General features: G+C 39.9%; 1 protein-coding gene across 2 annotated transcripts in view; it reads left to right on the top strand.

The window, feature by feature from the left end:
* Positions 1-16,548, top strand: part of gfra2b (GDNF family receptor alpha 2b) — an 82,336-nt gene extending 65,788 nt beyond the window's left edge. The window contains exons 8-9 of one of the 2 annotated variants that reach the window (XM_052116706.1): positions 13,585-13,635; positions 13,726-16,548. In XM_052116706.1, coding sequence (XP_051972666.1) covers positions 13,585-13,635; positions 13,726-13,881 — 207 coding nt within the window. In that variant the 3' untranslated portion in view covers positions 13,882-16,548. The remainder of the gene's footprint in view (positions 1-13,584; positions 13,636-13,725) is intronic. The other variant, XM_052116707.1, reaches the window with a different exon arrangement.
* The last annotated feature ends 4,775 nt before the right edge of the window (positions 16,549-21,323 follow it).

Consider the following 21,323-nt stretch of genomic DNA (forward strand, 5'->3'; position numbering starts at 1 on the left):
ATCTGCATGATTTTATACATCAAGTCAAGTGGTTTTTATTGTCGTTTCAACCATATACAGTTAGTACAGTACACAGCGAAACGAGACAACGTTCCTCTAGGACCATGGTGCTACATAAAACAACATAGGACAAACCCAGAAGCACATGAGACTACACAGACTAAATAACATACCTATATAAAGTGCACACGCAAACGTGTGCAAAAAGTATGGGACAGTACAATACATTACTAACAATGAACAGGACAATAGACACAGTAAGAGACAGTGCAGCGCCGACAAGTACACAGTAGTGCAAAAGATGACAGTTTCTAAAAATGCCAAATGTAAACTTAACATACTATGAGATATTTTCTATGCACATAGCAGATATTGAGGTTGCAGCAAGTTATAAAGTGACAAAATTAAAGTGCAACTTAGGACACATGTGTGTGTGTCAAACCAGTCTCTGAGTATTGAGGAGTCTGATGGTTTGGGGGAAGAAGCTGTTACACAGTCTGGCCGTGAGGGCCTGAATGCTTTGGTACCTCTTGCCAGACGGCAGGAGGGTGAAGAGTTTGTGTGAGGGGTGTGTGGGGTCGTCCACAATGCTGGTTACTTTGCGGATGCAGTGTTTTTTGTAAATGTCTTTGATGGAGGGAAGAGAGATCTTCTCAGCTGTCCTCACTATCCTCTGCAGGGCTTTGCGGTCCGAAAAGGTGCAAGTCCCAAACCAGGCAGTGATGCAGCTGCTCAGGATGCTCTCAATAGTCCCTCTATAGAATGTAGTGAGGATGGGGGGTGGGAGATGTGCTTTCCTCACCCTTCGAAGAAAGTAGAGATGCTGCTGGGCTTTCTTGGTAATAGAGCTGGTGTTGAGGGACCAGGTGAGTTTCTCCGCCAGGTGAACACTAAGGAATATGGTGCTCTTGACAATCTCCACAGAGGAGCTGTTACTGTTTAGTGGAGAGTGGTCACTCTGTGCTCTCCAGAAGTCAACAACCATCTCTTTTGTTTTGTCGACATTCAGAGACAGGTTGTTGGCTCTACACCAGTCCGTTAGCCTCTGCACCTCCTCTCTGTATGCTGACTCGTCATTCTTGCTGATGAGACCCAACACCGGTCGTGTCATCGGCGAACTTGATGATGTGATTCAAGCTGTGCATTGATGCACAGTCATGTGTCAGCAGAGTGAACAGCAGTGGACTGAGCACACAGCCCTGGGGGGCCCCAGTGCTCAGTGTTGTGGTGGTGGAGATGCTGTTCCCGATATGGACTGACTGAGGTCTCCCAGTCAGGAAGTCCAGGATCCAGTTGCAGGTTCAGCTTTCCAATCAGGTGCTGGGGAATGATTGTGTTGAATGCTGAGCTGAAGTCTATGAACAGCATTCGAACGTATGAGTCCTTTTTATCTAGGTGGGTGAGGGCCAGATGGAGGGTGTTGGCGATGGCATCGTCTGTTGAACGGTTTGGACAATACGCAAACTGCAGTGGGTCTAGTGAGGGGGGCAGCTGGGTCTATATGAGCCTCTCGCAGCACTTCATGATGATGGGTGTGAGTGCGACGGGACGGTAGTCATTGAGGCAGGACACTGAAGCCTTCTTTGGCATGGGGACGGTGGTGGTGGCCTTGAAGCACGTTGGAACGACGGCGCTGCTCAGAGAGATGTTGAAGATGTCGGTAAGAATATCTGCCAGCTGGTCTGCCCATCCTCTGAGCACTCTGCCAGGAATGTTGTCGGGTCCAGCAGCCTTCCGTGGGTTGATTCTACGTAGAGTTTTCTTTATTTATTTCTTCCTCGCCACCACGTCGTTCTGCACTTCACACTGTCCTGTTGTTGGCGATGGCCTGGATGCCCTGCCACATGCACCGCATATCACAGCTGTCCTGGAAGTGACTGTGGATTCTCTGGGCGTGTGCGCGCTTTGCCTCTCTGATGGCCCGGGACAGTTTGGCCCTCACTGTTCTTAGGGCTGCCTTGTCGTCTGCTCTGAAGGCGGAGTCTCGGGTCCTCAGCAGTGCGTGCACCTCCGCAGTCATCCACGGCTTCTGGTTGGAGCGTGTGGTGATGGTCTTGGAGAAAGTGACATCATCAATGCACTTGCTGATGTAGCTGGTCACTGATGCTGTGTATTCCTCCAAATTGGTAGAGTCGCCATATGTTGCAGCCTCCCTGAACATTTGCCAGTCAGTACACTCAAAACAGTCTTGAAGAGCAGAGATGGCTCCTGCTAGCCAGGTTTTCACCTGCTTCTGAAGCGGTTTTGTGCGTCTGACGAGCGGCCTGTATGCTGGAATTAGCATAACAGAGATGTGGTCTGAGTAGCCGAGGTGGGGGTGGGGCTCCGCCGGTACGCACCTGGGATGTTTGTGTAAACAAGTTCAAGCGCATTCGCCCCTCTCGTTGCAAAGTCCACATACTGATGGAATTTAGGGAGCACTCTCTTGAGATTTGCATGGTTGAAATCTCCGGCGACAATAAATAGTCCATCGGGGTGAGCGTTCTGTAGTTCGCTCATAGCCCCATACAGTTCACAGAGCGCTTCCTTAGCATTAGCGCTGGGGGGAATGTAAACTCCGGTTATGATAAATGGATGTGGAGCGTAGTTCTAGCAGGAAGACCAGGTGTACATCATCACATCATTAGCTGGGTAACACCTAGCCTATCACACGTAAGCCAATGCTTTATAAGTCCACTCACAATCTATCACATTGCTGTTTCGGTGTGCTAACACTGCAACTAGATGCATTTCAAACTCTCCAGGCCACAACCAGTGCACAGCACATATCTGGAAGCCCGCCTTCCCTTTCCAACGACGTCGTCACTTCATCTCAACTTCTGCCAACATCAAACCCGGATCTTCACCCATATCTCATTCACTCAGGAGATCTCTCTCAATAGCATTGCACGACCCGGCGTGGAAGGAGCGCGCACCCTGCGAGACCTGCAAAATCATCGGCTCAGGCAGTAGACGGCTTCCATCAGAAAGTCATTTTCATATCCATCAAATCCATTCAGATCTAGTCATGGGTCTAGACCTTCCGTTGCCATGCTACCTGTTCATCATGAAGTTGCAACGCTGCATGTTCATCATAACGCATTCGCATCAATATCAAATGCCAGTATTTCATGTCAACAGCGCATTCACTCTTATAGTATGGCAGGCAATCGCGTAATCTCATGAGGGCAACTCGGTCAAGGTTCATTCACATTCTGCATGCCCGAGCGTTCCCCATCGGGGAATTAAGATAATTATTCAGGCATATCATCACGTACAGTCAATGCTTATCATTACTCTCATTACTTCATTCAGTAAGATTCCCCCATTTTGCGGCCGCCTTCGCCCAAATCACGTAATGGGTGCGTTCCAATCCAATTCATCATCCCTATGCCCTACTCACTAGGAAGACCGAGCCCATGATGTGAGCATTCTGAGGGAGCATGACATCACAGTTTCACCTGTTGATGTGCGCCCCCCCTTCCCGAGCACAAACCAAGCAAATTACATACCCAACTTAAATGGCTGTATCTACTGGCTCCCCTGGTGTATGGACACAGTTGTAGTATCTTTTGAAAGAAGACACTTTGGGCTTCACATCTCAAGTTTCAGAATTAATACATGTTGTTATTTTAAAGCAAAAATTGTTTGGACTTTGAGATGGGCTAATTCTGTTTAGAAGACTTCATATATAAGATAATATACAGTTTTACAACAGGAATGCTGCTCAGATTGCATAGTCTGTCGAAGAACGACGATGAAGTGTAATTCTTCCAGGTGAGATCTCATGTAAACAATGGAGAACATATCAAGATTTGTAATTACGTACAAGTACTACTGGACGTTATGGAATTAACTCTGTCATGGACAATTGACCCAAGTAGGCTGAACTGGATTCATCTGGCTATCTCGACTTCATAATAAGGTATGAAGTCCGTTTTTGATATTGCATGTTGTCATCCGCACTTCCGGCACAAATAAACAAATTGCTGTTTCTGTTGCTATCATGCAACAGAGATCGGATATCATTGTCTAACACTTAGACCTTCGAAAAGACGTATAATCCGTTAACATTAATCGCATATCCATCCATGCAGATATCAGAATGCAAATATATTAAACGTAAGCAGAGTGATTGTCACTCCCGAGTGCAAACAAATACGTATCAACGGGTTAATATAGCCTTCACCAAGCCTTGCGAAAAGATTTACTTCGTTCGGTACAACATTCAATGAGGTTCCTAGAGCGCCTCCAAGGGCGCATTTACGCGATCCATAAAACGCAGCATTTTCTTACTCCAGACGTACTTCCATGTTCTCATCGCTAGCAGCACTGTTGCAGCGCGCCTCTGACACCTAGCGGTAGGCTCCGCACCGCTTCCCCTATTCATCAGATTATCTACCACCAGCGTAAGGCATTTCGCTATGATCAGGTCATACAGCGAGTAATTCCCATCTCATGGCATACTTCCATTTTATTATCATTCAGGCATCATCAAAGAGCAGTAATTCGTTGGCATGTCTTCACAAATCATTCACTCATCGTGGTCAGACCACTACAGCAACAACTAATCAGAACCAATATGATCGACAGCGTAAATGCCGGAATTCAACCATACATGTTATGGTGTGCGTGTATCTGGTCTCCGGAATATGTCAGAGACAATGGTAACTTGGCACATCAGCCGTCGAGTCAGCTATCAAGCACATTCGGAAGGAGATTTGCAAATATTCACAAAATATAAAGTGCGATACTGCATCTTCAGGTCGTAAAGGTGGGACATGAACAGCCGGAACTGATCCATGCTCAAGAATCACATTCTTCAAGATCCCGATTCATATCAACACACATTCACAAAGCAGTCTTGTGCAAGATGATTTGCACAAACACGCACACATTTTTGTATGTTTCGGGGCATACCTCCTTCAAAAACTAAACTGTCCACTGCATCTTCAGGGCTCTATGCCGGGAGTACATGAAGTCTCTTATGTTCCTTTTACAGCCAACAACTAAACTCTCAAGCTGAGACATTATTCTTCTCACCGTATTTGCTCCAGCTCGAGGAATAAGAGGGAGGAGAGAGAGAGCGAGAGAAAAAAAAAACACACAATGAGCCACGTCTCTAGAATTCTAGAATCACACACATTCTCTAACCATGCAAGCTTCCCCCATAAAGAAACATGACAGGATCAGGTCTATTTTCACGTCGTTCCCTGGTCAGTTTGGGTCTCCTAACGCAATCTCCAGCCCTACTAGGCCACCTCAATTTTGCCATGCTTATCATTCCTCAAGGCCACTCCGCCGTTTTTCCGCCTCCTCACACTAGCTCATTCCATAGACAGCCTCTCCTACCCACCAATCGACGATGGCTGGCGAGAATCTCCGGATGACACGCCCCTATTCTCGGACATGGCTCCCTCCATAGGATTCAGGGGTTGCCGTCTAGGACCATGGTTCACAGGGGAATGGCCAGAATTATACTGTCTTCAATATAGCTTCCTACGCTCCAGATGCTCTCTTCGGAAGTAATTCCATTGCTAGATATTTCATAATTGAATATATTTAACAAATGTTCTCGATCTACAATCCCAGTCTCGATGCGGCTCAGCGGAGGGAAGAAAGAAATGACATCGAGACCTTCCTCGCCATTCGTACAGCACTTCATCATATGGTCCAGCAAACAACCTTCCCCTCTACCCTCCAATGAAATGGATCTTTACCCTATATGGGGTAAAATAATGTTTGAGTTCAGAAATAGGAAATACATTCCCAGAACCACTGCAGCCTCGTTCCGTGATGACACAGCAAGCTACATCTACAAAATAAGTTTAAAATAGGCCTTTCTTATTCCACACCCATCATCACGGCCAGCGTCATATGGGTTCCCTCCAGAAACTCAAACGCATCGTAGTCATGCGAAAATTCCGCAGTCGTTACTACAATCAATAAAGTCTGGCCCTCCTCGAACCATCATGTCCCCTATGAGACGTCTGACATGGCAGAGCATTTTCTGTAACTTCATCATCCCAGCCAGACACATTCCCGGGTTTTTCAACGTAGTCTCTGACCCCCTCCCTCGCTTCACAGGAGTTCCACAGACCAGCTCGATGGGCACCCTTCGAGGTATACCTGAATCTACAATGAAGATGCTCGGCCGCTGCTCTCCCCAATCATACCTAAAATAGTCAACTTGACCCAAATCATCAAACAAGCTCAACTACCCATCAGCCATAAGTTCTGGTGGTGGTTGGTGGCTCTTCCCCAGCTCATCCTTACCTACACAATGATTCAATTCAAGCAAGCTCACCTTTCGCAAGGACAGCACATAACTATGTCCCCCCCTCGCCAGGCTCCCATAATCTCAAGCACAGTTCCTTCACATAGGTATTGCTCAAAACAGCCGCCCTCGCCGGAAGCTCGCACCATAACGAGATGGCTTTCAACAAGGTATGGCACGACAACATCGCCATTATCGTATGGCGTTATGTATGCTGTTCACTCTGGCAAAGATAACCATCAAACAACTTTCCCTCGCCGGATGGTTTTCATACCAAACGTCTTTCAACGAAGGGACTGCACGCAATGTCGCCATTATCGTATGGCTCTACACACATCGTCCTCTTCGGCAAAGATACCTCAAACAACTTTACCTCGCCGGAGGGTTTTCATATCAAATGTTTTCTTTCAACAAAGGAATTGCACACAACGTCGTCATAATCGTATGGCTTTACGCATGTTGCTCACCTTTTAGGCAAAGATACCTCAAACAACTTTTCCCTCGTCGGAGGGTTTTCATATCAATGTTGTTTTCTTTCAACGAAGGGACCGCACACAACGTCGCCATTATCGTATGGCTCTACACACGTTGTCCCCTTCGGCAAAGATACCTCAAACAACTTTTTCCTCACCGGAGTGTTTTCATACCAAATGTCTTTCAACGAAGGGACTGCACGCAACGTCGCCATTATCGTATGGCTCTACACACGTTGTCCCCTTCGGCAAAGATACCTCAAACAACTTTCCCTCGCTGGAGGCTTTTCATATCAAATGTCATTTATCTTTCAACAAAGACACTGCACATCAATGCCGGAGTGACCAAAATCACACTCGAGGACAAAGAGGAAATGCGCAGGGATGAAATCAAACTCGAAAAAAAATTAAAAAAAATGCTTTCCCATCGCAAAGGCTTCACACAACCACGCCAGAGGTATTGCAAATTTCATGTCAAATTCTGACGCTCGCATCTCTTAATTCCTCCTCCAGAATGAACGCCCAACACAAGACATGGTTCGTACCAAACTGGATCATCTCTTTTGGGGGTAGTATACTACTTTCCCTCTTTTTGGGGGTAGGCTCCTCGCCCCTGCCTCCTATCTCCGGCAGGATATGACGGTTCCGGGTACAACTCCCTCGGACTGCCGGACGGGACTCTACGCCAAAGGGACAGACATCACCTCCCATTTTACATCTATCAAATACATGTCATCTCAAACTTCACTCAAGCATGCGTGTCTTCCCGATAGAACAGTGGTGAATTCCTGTGGTAAATAAAAATATCTGCATCTAACAGTCACAAGCTCCACCAGCGATGAGCAGTAGCTAGAGACTAGCATAGAGTTCTTGCACCATTCCGGGTTGATGTAAACACACAAGCCACCACCGTGAGTCTTACCGCACAGAGCAGCATTTCTGTCGGCACGAAACGAGGTGAGCCCGTCTAGCTGAATGGCGGCGTCCGGAACTCTGTCGCTGAGCCACGTTTCCGTGAAAACAAAGACGCAGCAGTCTCTAAACTCATGTTGTGTAGCCTGCTGTAGTCAGATGTAGTCCAGTTTGTTGTCCAGGGAGCAAACATTTGAGAGCAGGATAGATGGGCGAGCAGGCCGGCTAGGGTTTGTTTTTAGCCTAGCATCGACCCCCGCCCTCTTGCCGCGCTTCCGCTTCCTCGCACACCGCTTACGACGTCCTCTCCCCCGGTCACCGGCATCAGGTGACGCCGAGGACTGGAGGCCTGGTCTCCGCAGCAAGCCGAGTTCACGTAGAGCATCCTGCAGGTCATCATGCAGCTTGGTTGTTGCATGAATCCTATATTTGAGCAGTGTCTGGCGATGGTAAACATGAACACCGGTTGCTCCGATGTCCGTGTGCTGCAAAAGTCAGGTTATTTAACAAAAATAGCAACATTTTGGATCTGGAGCGGCCGCTGCGTGCTACCGCGGCGCCATCTTGGACCATGATTACGCAACTGCCACATAATCACATGATTGGCTGATTAGATAATCACATGAATAAATAGATGTACACATTTACCTAATAAAGAGCTCAGTGAGTGTATATAGACGTCATAACAGTGAAGCCACTGCACCGCCATATTGCTATGCCCAAACATTTCAATGTGCATACTGACTTAATAGAAAATCATCTAATTTCACTGGATAAACATAGGCCATTTAAACACATATTTTTATGTCTAAAATGTACCTGTACATCCCTACAAAGCAAACGTCCTACACATATAATTATTTATTTATTTAATGTTGGTAATTGTTTGTAAGATACAAGCAGACATTTTCAGAGATATTTATTCACTTGCCTGAGAGCACACATTCTCTCTCTCCCTCTCTCTATCACAGACACAGAGCGATTAGGGAGACAAGCAAAAGCAATCATTATTATACTGACAAGGTTTAAATGGCAAACGCACACATAATGTATGACATGTATCAATGTATGTCTACAGAGATCACTTCAATATGAAAACAGGCAATTTCCAGGCATTTTAGACGATTTAGAAATACCGGTATGACTTTTTAAGAACAGTCAGTAAAACAAGCAGATATTACAGCTTTTCCTACTTCCATTACAACTTGTGGAGAGTTTTGCCATGTCTCTTGATGATCGTTGTACTGCACTGATAAGCTGCACACCGGGTCAAGTACTCAGACATCATGATCGCTTATATTGTCTCCCTCGTAACAAATGTAATCCATGACGAGCAAATTAAACATTAATCATGATTGGCAATAGAGAGCAAAACCAGAGGTCAGAGAGGTTGAAAGGGCGGCATTATCAGCTGTCAGTCATTGAGGCTCTATGGCAGTTAGGACACACCAAGATGGCTGCCCAAACACTTCCGGTGGCTTCACCTCATGCTGGAAGTTTACAACAATCCAGAAAATTTTATTGTGAAAGTAATGAATCCTGTTTTAGATTTGTTGCTTTTTCTCTATGATATATAAAAATCAAATATAAAAATAGGTCAAAATATTTTTTATTCTATTATTTTCAAATAATCTTCAAAATATTTAGAAAATTTGACATTCCCTGGCAGCGTTTCCCAAAAGCATTGTAAGCTAAATTTATGTAGATCATAGACACAATTGTTGCCAATGGTCTCTACGATCAGCTTAAGCTTACAATGCTTTTGGGAAACACAGCCCTTGGCATTATGTAGATCCATTTGTGACAGATATAAGTGCTGGGTCTCTAAAGTCCCAAATATGTCACAGTGTTTGGTGAAATTCTCATGCATTTAATACTTAAAGCAGTTTAATTCAGCAGGGAAAGGAGGTGTATAAATGCTGAATAGGGGGTAATGCATGCCATTCACAGATGTTAAGCCTTGGTGCGCAGGTGGGAAACACAGGTTTGAATCTGGTCTGTCATGTCCCTTTCCCATTGCTCCTTTTTTTCTGCCCAAAAGTTTCCTCTTCAGCCAAAAATCCCCCACCCACTTCCAAAGAAAAACGTTTGATTTTTATGCATTGGCATTTATACAGGGAGCTATGTAATTCCATCTAAGTGATGTCATAATAAATAATAATTTGTTAGCTAAACCGAGTTTGAAAGGAGCTGGCTAATAGAGATATGGCATTGTGTGGCCACTTCCATCACATTCTGTCTTGCAGTTATGTCCTAAGCCTTGAGGAGTTATAAGCCCCTGGGTACAGACGTAAATGACTGCGCTCTCTCATTCATGCTGAAACTAATTATGAAAACTCCTCAGACAGGAATATCATTGAGTCGCTTAAGTTTAATTTGTGTCTCTGGCAATTGTAGTAGGAGGCAATAGTATATTTGTGAAAATGGTTACAGTATCTGACATTGCTCATATTGATTTGATAATTTGGTGCACTTAGAAGTTGAATGTGTTGATTAAACTGTACTCCAGAATATAAAATCTGTAATTCTGTAATTAATTCTGTTTCTTTCTGAAAAAGTAGTAAAACAAAACTAACTGTGGAATTTCATCAGTTATTCTACTTTTTTGTGTCACCATGGATGCAGTAGATTTTCCTGAGTTTTCGTTTGTTTATCTTTAAAGCAGCCCCTTGGACGTAAGGATTTTATTGTAAGCGCTAACTTCTTTGACGTTAATCACACAGTCTTTATTTTCTTTTTTTATTCATTGTTTGTTGGCATTCTAAAGCACTGCTTTCCTTTTTTTATATATATATATATATATATATATAATAGATATTATACTAGTTATTTTTTAAACCTCTCTGTATGTGTCATATCTTTCAAATATTAAACAGAATCCGATGTGTTTCTCTGGCTCCATGGAATGTAAGTGACATTTATGAAGAGTATTATTTACTATTAGTATTTTTATTAATTTTTTATAGTGAAGTGTGTAATTTGTTCAGCACTTGTATAGCAAAACTGACACTCATCCAGATTGTCCCACCCGAAACTCACTCCATTAGTTGAGTCTATCTTGCTGTGTCAGGCTGTGGTCAATCTTTTCCATTTAGTTACAATGAATGAGGACTTAAGCTAGCAAACTTAAAAAATTATGCCCAAAAATTATAAAAGTATCATTTAAATTGTCAATTTATCTTGTGCGCTACATTCCAAGTCTTCAGAAGTCATACAATATCTTTGTATGAGGAACAGACCAAAATTTAGGTTGGTAAACAAATCCATCCAACTGGCTTTTATGAACTGAATCAACCAATTTGTTGAAAAGATTCAAATCACTAAACGTTTCACGCATCGGACATTGTTGCTTCTCTCATGAAAGCACAAAAGAGAGCTAGGGTGGATGTCAAGATTTTCCGTGAATAATGACATTGCATTCTGTTTGTAACAGCAGTGAAACACTTTCTTATGATTCATAAAAGCAGACAGTGAAGTTTGAAGTAAGTTTGGAGCAGAAGAAAGAGAAATAAACCTTGTGTAAATTGTCAGCTTTACGCTAAGATAAAATGATATTTCTAGCCATTTTACATGTACATGTTACAAGGCACAGTCATATTTTGATTATTTATCAAAGAAATTCACGTTAGATCATCATTTATTCTTTTCTACTAAGACCTTTGATATTAGGGCAAAAATCATATTCTTGATAATAATTTTTTATTGTTTTCTTGTAGAAATATCTAAAAATACTTTTTTCAGAGAATGTATTTTTAACGTGTATTTTGCCTTACTGTACTGGCAAAGTTTTTATAGTCAAAACAAATGAACAAATCTACCAGTGCTAACGAAGTAATCCAAAGTATTTAGAATACATTACTAGCCTTGAGTAATCTAATCGAATACGTTACAAATTACATTTTACAGCATGTATTCTGTAATCTGTAGTGGAATACATCTCAAAAGTAACCCTCCCAACCCTGTGTGTGTGTGTGTGTGTGTGTGTGTGTGTGTGTGTGTGTATATAGTATATATATATATATATATATATATACATACACACATACATACATACACACATATATAATATATATATATATATATACAGGTGAAACTCGAAAAATTAGAATATCGTGCAAAACTTCATTAATTTCAGTAATTCAACTTAAAAGGTGAAACTAATATATTATATAGACTCATTACAAGCAAAGTAAGATATTTCAAGCCTTTATTTGATATAATTTTGATGATTATGGCTTACAGCTTATGAAAACCCCAAATTCAGAGTCTCAGAAAATTAGAATATTGTGAAAAGGTTCAGTATTGTAGGCTCAAAGTGTCACACTCTAATCAGCTAAACACCTGCAAAGGGTTCCTGAGCCTTTAAATGGTCTCTCAGTCTGGTTCAGTTGAATTCACAATCATGGGGAAGACTGCTGACCTGACAGTTGTGCAGAAAACCATCATTGACACCCTCCACAAGGAGGGAAAGCCTCAAAAGGTAATTGCAAAAGAAGTTGGATGTTCTCAAAGTGCTGTATCAAAGCACATTAATAGAAAGTTAAGTGGAAGGGAAAAGTGTGGAAGAAAAAGGTGCACAAGCAGCAGGGATGACCGTAGCCTGGAGAGGATTGTCAGGAAAAGGCCATTCAAATGTGTGGGGAGCTTCACAAGGAGTGGACTGAGGCTGGAGTTACTGCATCAAGAGCCACCACACACAGACGGGTCCTGGACATGGGCTTCAAATGTCAAACGTCTTACCTGGGCTAAAGAAAAAAAGAACTGGTCTGTTGCTCAGTGGTCCAAAGTCCTCTTTTCTGATGAGAGCAAATTTTGCATCTCATTTGGAAACCAAGGTCCCAGAGTCTGGAGGAAGAATGGAGAGGCACACAATCCAAGATGCTTGAAGTCCAGTGTGAAGTTTCCACAGTCTGTGTTGGTTTGGGGAGCCATGTCATCGGCTGGTGTTGGTCCACTGTGCTTTATTAAGTCCAGAGTCAATGCAGCCATCTACCGGGACATTTTAGAGCACTTCATGCTTCCTTCAGCAGACAAGCTTTATGGAGATGCTGACTTCATTTTCCAGCAGGACTTGGCACCTGCCCACACTGCCAAAAGTACCAAAACCTGGTTCAATGACCATGGTATTACTGTGCTTGATTGGCCAGCAAACTCGCCTGACCTGAACCCCATAGAGAATCTATGTGGCATTGCCAAGAGAAAGATGAGAGACATGAGACCAAACAATGCAGAAGAGCTGAAGGCCGCTATTGAAGCATCTTGGTCTTCCATAACACCTCAGCAGTGCCACAGGCTGATAGCATCCATGCCACGCCGCATTGAGGCAGTAATTAATGCAAAAGGGGCCCAAACCAAGTACTGAGTACATATGCATGATTATACTTTTCAGAGGGCCGACATTTCTGTATTTAAAATCCTTTTTTTTTATTGATTTCATGTAATATTCTAATTTTCTGAGATTCTGAATTTGGGGTTTTCATAAGCTGTAAGCCATAATCATCAAAATTGTATCAAATAAAGGCTTGAAATATCTTACTTTGCTTGTAATGAGTCTATATAATATATTAGTTTCACCTTTTAAGTTGAATTACTGAAATTAATGAACTTTTGCACGATATTCTAATTTTTCGAGTTTCACCTGTATACACACACACACACACACACACATATATACAAGGGCGTAGAATTGGCTTGAACATTTTGGGGGTTGCGCCGTGAGGCATTTACATGTTTCCATTGGACATGCTATAAAAATTAGGGGGGGGGTTGTATTTGCCTGTTTTGATTATTGGTGGGGTCTCTCCCCACCAATAATCAATAGTTTCAAACGAAGCCAAAGCAACACTGCTTATCCCATCAGATTAGTGGACTGGAACTGACTGTTGTGTAATTATATGTAATAATAAATAATAATTTATATATTAATTGTTAATGTTTTCACAGGACAGTGAGCAGAAGTGTTCTCCCTCCAACAGTTTTGAATGTGCTGATGAGGTGAGCCACATTTCACTTGACTTCAAAACCTAAAACGATTCTTACAAATTTTATTACAAAACAACTAAATAAAAGCTTGTAATGTTTCAGCAGAATGTGCTAAATCCCAATATGGAGGGATCCATTAACTCAGTGGGCTCTCAGCAGGCAGACAACAACTCTGCCAGACATTCATCTGTGACATCAGTCAGTGTTTCAGCTGCCACAGTGACACTGGTCTTTGCACTGGTCAGTCAAGTTCTGTAATCACAGCCTGACTCCACAACACCAGGAATTATCTGATGGAATCTTCTAACCTCAATCAAAGAACTTCTAAAAAGTGACATTGATCTCTCTCTCTCTCTATTAGTGTGTGTATATGTGTGTATCACACGCCATCTTTAAAAACAAGTCAAAACAACAAATCCATTGGAGGAGTTTCCAAAAAACTGCTTATAGCACCAGTGCCCCATCAAAGAGAGACTAAGGGAGCCACCAGTAGTTTGGAACTGATGTGGAAGTTGTGAAGCTGACAGCTAAACAATGAGAAGACAAAAGAGAGCTTCTAAAAAAGTGGAATTCTTCTCTTGCAAGGCAGTAGCCATGTGATGTCTGACAGTTGATTGAGAGCATGTTTCAAAATGCAGCCATGCATTGCAGCAAAGACAGACAATCTTTTGATTGCTTTCAGTAACCCATTGATAAACTCTCAGTATATTTACCATGAGATCAGATATAGAATATATATTTAAAGGGTTTGTTCACCTTAACATGAAAATTCTGTCATAATTTACTCACCCTTATGTTGTTCCCAAACCCATATAACTATATCTCTTCTGTGGAATACAGACATAAATTCTGTGGTCACTCTTTTCCATGTAGTTACAATGAATGGGAAAAATGATGACCAAGATTTATTCCAGTATCATAAAAGTGGTCATTCGACTTGGATAAAGCTATATTCCAAGTCTTCCAAGTCATACGATAGCTTTGTATGTGGAACAGACACAATTTGAGTCATTATTCATTGATAATCTAACTCCAGAGTGCTTTTAACCATGGTGATTGTATCATTGAATTAATGAGTTAAACTTGAGAACTGGATCAATAGTGAACGAATAATTCTGTTTATTTTTATAAACTGAATCAAGCAATTTGTTGAAAGGATCACCGAACGTTTTACAGATTGGACATAGTTACTTCTCTCAAGAATGTACAAAAGAGAGCTAGGGCAGATGTTTCGTAAACAATGACGTTTAATTTGGTCTGTTCTTTACACCATGCTATCAAAAGGCTTATGAAGATGTATATTTATAATGTAAGAGTCATATGGACTACTTTTATGACACTTTTATGATGCTTTTGCATCCTTTTTGAAGATTGAAATCTCTAGTCCCCGTTCTCTGTAATTGCATGGGAAAAAACACAAGGTACATTCTCCAGAAATGTTCCTTTTGTGTTCCACAAAAAGAAAGTAATATGCAGTTGGCACAACATGAAGATGAGGGGGGACACGAGTGACATATTTTCGATTTTGGGTGAACAAGTCCTTAAAAAAAAAAAACATTCTTCACTATTCCTCTGTGCACATCAATTAAATAGTGCCCACTGCATTGGTCATTACAAATGATTTCATGTAAATGTTTCTTTTGGTTAAAAAAGAAGAAAAGAAATAGATCACATGGATTATGTGACCTTTATAATTTTTAGAAATACTTTCCATCCAACAAGGATTTATCCACGACCATTTTTAAAATGTGTATAATGATGTTTGTAAGTATATGAGATTTCTTGAGAAAATGTTGAGCTTTTTTCCTGTTTTATCTCTGAAGAACCGAGCATGTGCTGGAAAGCAGGGAGACGCATGGAATTAGAACAAAAAGGGGAGTGCCATGCGAAACGTATCGCCATGGAGAGCAGTTAGTGCCCATGATGTTCGTCTTAGGCTGTTATTATGTGTAATAATTTCTTTCTTGCAAAAAGACTTGGATTATAGTCAAAGAAAAGTGTTCCAGGGAGAACAGAACAAAAGATCCATTTGAAAAGAGGGTCAATTGTTGGTGTATTTAATAGTGTGCAATCTATTGTGTGGCCTTACTTTTTTGTCTCTGCTCTGTTGCTCCCTCTTATATAATGGTCTGAGACCGTACCACTTGCTGAGTGCCACCAAGACTGACTGAGATTATTTCAGACGTTCAAAAATAGCAGCTCCTATTACTCAAAAATGTCTTGGTTCATTTGTGATGCTTTAAAATGAAGCAAGACTGAGGCTCAAGAATGTGTCAGAGATATTTGTCTAAATCCTAATAAAAAACATCCTAGTTATGTCTTTAAGAGTCAATCATTTTACAGCATCTTTGTCTGAATTAGGCCTATAAACTGTCTGAAATAACTATCTTGAGGTAAGTTGAAGGCTTTATTTAGCCTAAAATGACATACACTCACTGAGCACTTTATTAAGAACACCTGTACACCTACTTACTCATGTGATTATCTAATCTGCCAATCGTGTGGCAGAAGTGTAATACATAAAATCATACAGATACCAGTAAGGAGCATCAGTTAATGTTCACATCAACCATCAGAATGGGGAAAAATTTGATCTCAGTGATTTCGATGGTGGCATGATTGTTGGCTCAAGACGTGCTGGTTTGAGTATTTCTGTAACTGCTGATCTCCTGGGATTTTCACGCAAAACAGTCTCTAGAGTTTACTCAGAATGGTGCCAAATACAAAACACATCCAGTGAGTGGCAGTTCTGCAGATGGAAACGCCATGTTGATGAGAGAGATCAACGGAGAATGGCCAGACTGGTTCGAGCAGATAGAAAGTCTATGGTAACTCAGATGGGCTACAACAGCAGAAGACCACATCAGGTACTTTATTAGGGCCGTAGTGTTCCTAATAATGTGCTCAGTGAGTATTTAAATCATCACATTTGAACAACAAATGAAATAGGTTAAATGTGGGTTTTTTCTCATTCTCTTGTTATAGTACAAACAAATGATCAACAGTCGGATTGACTGCATTTTAATGATTGGACATTATGAGCAAAATAAATACAAATTGTTTGAGAAAATAAAAATCACATACTAAATCAGAATTATGGTCTTTATTTCCAGTAAAATATCTAAATAACCTTAAGACAAGATTAATTTTCTTTAGAAGCAAAAATGTGTATGTCAATCAGAGTATATATGTAATTATTTTTGATAATTTAAAAAAAATATTTTTTTAAGCATTAACCTCATTAAAGCTTATTAGATTTATACTTAAAAGAAAAATAGTACATTTGCCAATGGGGTAAAGAAAATAAAAGTAAAGAGATGGTTCACCCCACAATGCAAATTCTCACATTGTTTACTCACTCTCATGCTGTTCCAACTCCTATGACTTTCTTCAGCAGAACACATATACAAAGGATATATTTATTTAGCAGTGGATATTGGCTCAATTTAAAGCTTAAAAAGCAGCTAAAATTATCATAAAAGTTTAATTCAAGTCATTTGCAGTGAAATTGTCCATTGCACATTCATCAAGTTCTAGCATGAGAGAGAGTAAATTCTGCCACATATATATATATATATATATATATATATATATATATATATATATATATATATATATATATATTTTTTTTTTTTTTTTTTTTTTTTTTTTGTGTACTATTCCTTTAATTCAAAATATATTATCTGCAGTTAGTAAACAGGCCTTAAAATATTATATAGTCTGGCTTATCATGTAAATGGTTTAGTTTTAAGGATGCTTTGATATTTTCCTGATCCTGATTTATTTTTATTTTTTTATGAATTGCAAAGCTGTGTAGCCCCGTATAGCCCTGTATAGCTCAAAAAACAATAGTAAACTCCTGTAAAAAGCACCAATGCCTCCCAGAAATCAGCTCAATTTTAATGATAATCCTTTGCAGTTACTGAATATGGATGGAATCAACACACAAACACATGGGCATGTTGTCGCTGCAAGATGTTTGCTGTGCCTGCCAGCTGTAGCAATTCAGCTGCTTGTATTATTTTATGATGCCTCGGCTTATCAGCTGGCTTCTGAGTTTCACGGGTTTGTTTTCTCAAAGATCATTACTTCATATTAACAGACTTATTTGTCATTTAGCTCACGCCTTTTCCTAAAGTGATTAGGACACAAAAATACACTTTGCAAGTACACAAACACAGATGCAAATGCTTGGCCTGCATGCTTAGCAAGGGTGAAGATGAACATTTACAGTCATTACAGACTTTAAATCTGTTCCTCATATAAAGGTAACATATGGCCTAAGAAGACTTGGTCATACAACTTTTGTTGTGCTTTTTTTGTACTTTTAAAGCTTTACAGTCTCAGTCTCCATTTACTTGCATTATAAGTAAATTAGTAGCCAGGATATTCTTAATAAATAAATTTTTTCACAAATTCACAAATTGTCACACAAAAATTATGAAGGTGAGTAAATTATGACAGAATATTCATTTAGCATGAACAATCTATATGTTGCTGTGTATTTTTAGCTAATTCCTGTTTGCCATATTGATATCCATCTGCTCCTCTTTCCTCCATCATTCAGCCAATCACGTGTCTATCTAACTTATCTGAAAACATGACAGCTACATGAACACATCTGCTGTTCAACTACAAGGGCAGATCAGAAATAGATCCATATGGCGGCAAAACTCAATATTCTCAATATGTTTTGGTATCAAACCTAAACCTTGCTAAACAGGCCAGCTTAGAACAGCATGAATTCAGAACAACAACACAGTGTGTACAAATTTTCATTTTTGGGAGAACTATACCTTTAACATTGATTCATGCTGTCTTACTAAATGAGTTCTTACTTATTTGCTCAACCTTGAGCAAATGTAATAGTCCAATGAGCTCCAAGGAAAACACATAAAAAGTAAATAGTAAAAAGTGAATATATTTGCATGAAAAATGAAAACCCATAAAGCTTCTCAGCAAAACTTCCTTACTGCAGTTGTAATCACACAGTCATATTCAGATATGTGCGCACTCATCCACATAGTCTCCATTCAGCCACAAGGACTGCCCGGTGTGCCCGCGGCCCTCTGGGAGCTCTTCATACCTGCTGGTTAACATGCTGCTGAGATTTGCATTGCACAGCATAATAAAGTGGCAAATATAGCTAATGTAAAAGAATAACAAGCAAATGTCCAACAATAACTCAGGGATGTTAATGCAAGATCTCACATTATTAATATGCATCAACTACTAATTTATCAGGCAAAGTAATATAGCATTCACTACTTAAACATGTAGAGGGTATTAAGCCCATTGGTCATACTTCGACATGTAGCCTGCTAGTTAGCTACCTACTTGCCAGCCATAATGGCATATTCCTCTTTTTAAAAACAATCACTTTATCATTAAAATCAAATCTTAAAGGTTACACCAAAATAAATTACATTTTCATCATTTACTGGGCCTCTTGTATTTACGGTAATATACTGACAGCTGTGGTTGTATCACAGTAGTAATTACAATAGGTCACATGATGACTTTAAATTCATCAAGAGTGGCCCTTCCAGTAGCTATGAACAATACATATTTTGAGACAGACTTACACATACACAAAACACCATCAGGGTAACATATGTTACAATAAAATTATTTCATAAACATTAATTAACCGACATAAAATATAACATAGAACACCTCAATGTACATAACTGATATTTAAAATAAGAAGAAAAATAACTATTCAATAATACTCAGATTATTATTTTACACATTCATTTTAACAATGGTTTACCTTAAAAGAGCATGTATTACTTTGTTAAACATAATATACATTTTTACCATTCATTTTATGGTACAATTACACTTTTTACATCTATAAAAATATTTTGTACAATATTTTACTGTAACATTGTGTAAGATTATATATGCAGAAGTATTGAAACAATATATATCTGGATCTAGGAAAAAAACAGCCTTTCAGTTTGGAATGTTTCAATGTCGTAAATCACTGGTCTTCTCAAGAACCCCCTCACCAGGCTGTCCGTCAGATTGGCACAACTCTAAGATATTTCATCTTAATCTAGCCTTGCTAGATAATGCTGACAATCACTTTGAACTGTGGTAACGTATGTACCTGGCAAATTAAGGATTATAGACTGATGGACCTCTTTAAAATGTGTGTAGTGATGTGCAATCACCTATAATTGACAAATATAATCTTTAATTTTGTATGATTCATCTCATTAAGTCTTAACTTGATAAAATGCCATGATGTGTAAAACCAATATGATTTCGTAACCAGAGATTTTCATGTTTTGTTACCTACATGTATAACATCCATAAAAAAATGTCATGTTTAGTATGTAAGCATTCGCTGGTGTATGAAGAGAAAGCTGATGACAACGAATATCATGTCTCTTGTACCATTCTCAAGCTATACAGTAAAAGCTCATGATTAAATATGCACTATTTTTGAGCAGGAACGTTTTAAGTGTCTGAAACAAAGGACCATAACTCAACTGCCAGTTGAACATGTGACTCTGAAAAGTCACTTCTGATTGCCGCAGGACACCTTTGGGGGATGCGGCCAGTTTCAGTTTCCAAACAGGAAGAACAGGCTCTCTTGATCTGTAACTCTTCTTCAGCTGCTTCTCCTCTCTTCACACACTCTTCTTCGGCTCTTTGCTCTTCTGCCTGCACACGCCATGTGAGGTCCAAGGGAGCTAGGGACACGATGTCCCGAGAAAGCTCATCACTCTCTACGGTTCACAAACCCATGAGAAGGCCTCGCTTCACAGCAAACCTAATTCATACAGACTTCGATCAGACAGAAATCAAAGCATCGACGGAAAGAACTTTTGACCAAGTGCCAAGAACCAAGCCACACAAAGAATGTAAGTACATTTCCAATATTGTGCTGGTGTATTAATTAAATCATTTGGGTAATCCAATTGCAAATTGATGTAGACTCAAAGAAGGATAAATGGTTCTTAAGGTATTATTAACAGACTCCGTAAAGTTCATAAAGTTCATTTTCACTGTACTGATCAGTTATTTCACATTCTGTCACTTTTCACCAACCTGTCTCATGTATATATGTGTTAGATTAGATTTATGTTTAGAATAGTAATAAAGTTTGTCTGTGTTCTGTACTGTGGTATATTTTGATAAATAATCTCATCCCTGTTTCTACACGATTTAGCTTCAAAGCTGTACCTAAATACATGCGATATTATTTTCAATAAGCCAGGAGAATAATATCACTCCAATAAGTGAATTAATCATAATTCACTTAATAAAGGTAATTCCTTACATTAGAATTTTGAGCTGATAAAATACGTTGTATTACGATTTCAATGGTAGAGAATCTATTAAGACAAATAATCTAGTTATTTTTCATTTATCTAATTTATAATGGTTGTCGAACGTGACTAATTCCGGCATACATTTTATTACCCAATAAGGACAGTTTAATTCAGTTCATAGCTCACATATTTCAAGACCCTAAATTCTCTCCTAAATTTAGCATGCGTGCAAATTACCCATTTTAACTGACCCCGTCCACATCTCTAAATGATATATGTAATACACTACAATTGCACATATTGTCTTGTTAAATATGTATATATATATATATATATATATATATATATATATATATATATGTATATATTACCATATATGTTAAAGTAGCTACTCGTTAACCAATGACATTTTTT

Source organism: Xyrauchen texanus, chromosome 44 (genome assembly GCF_025860055.1).
Source record: "Xyrauchen texanus isolate HMW12.3.18 chromosome 44, RBS_HiC_50CHRs, whole genome shotgun sequence".
In the NCBI taxonomy this organism is placed as follows: Eukaryota; Metazoa; Chordata; class Actinopteri; order Cypriniformes; family Catostomidae; genus Xyrauchen; species Xyrauchen texanus.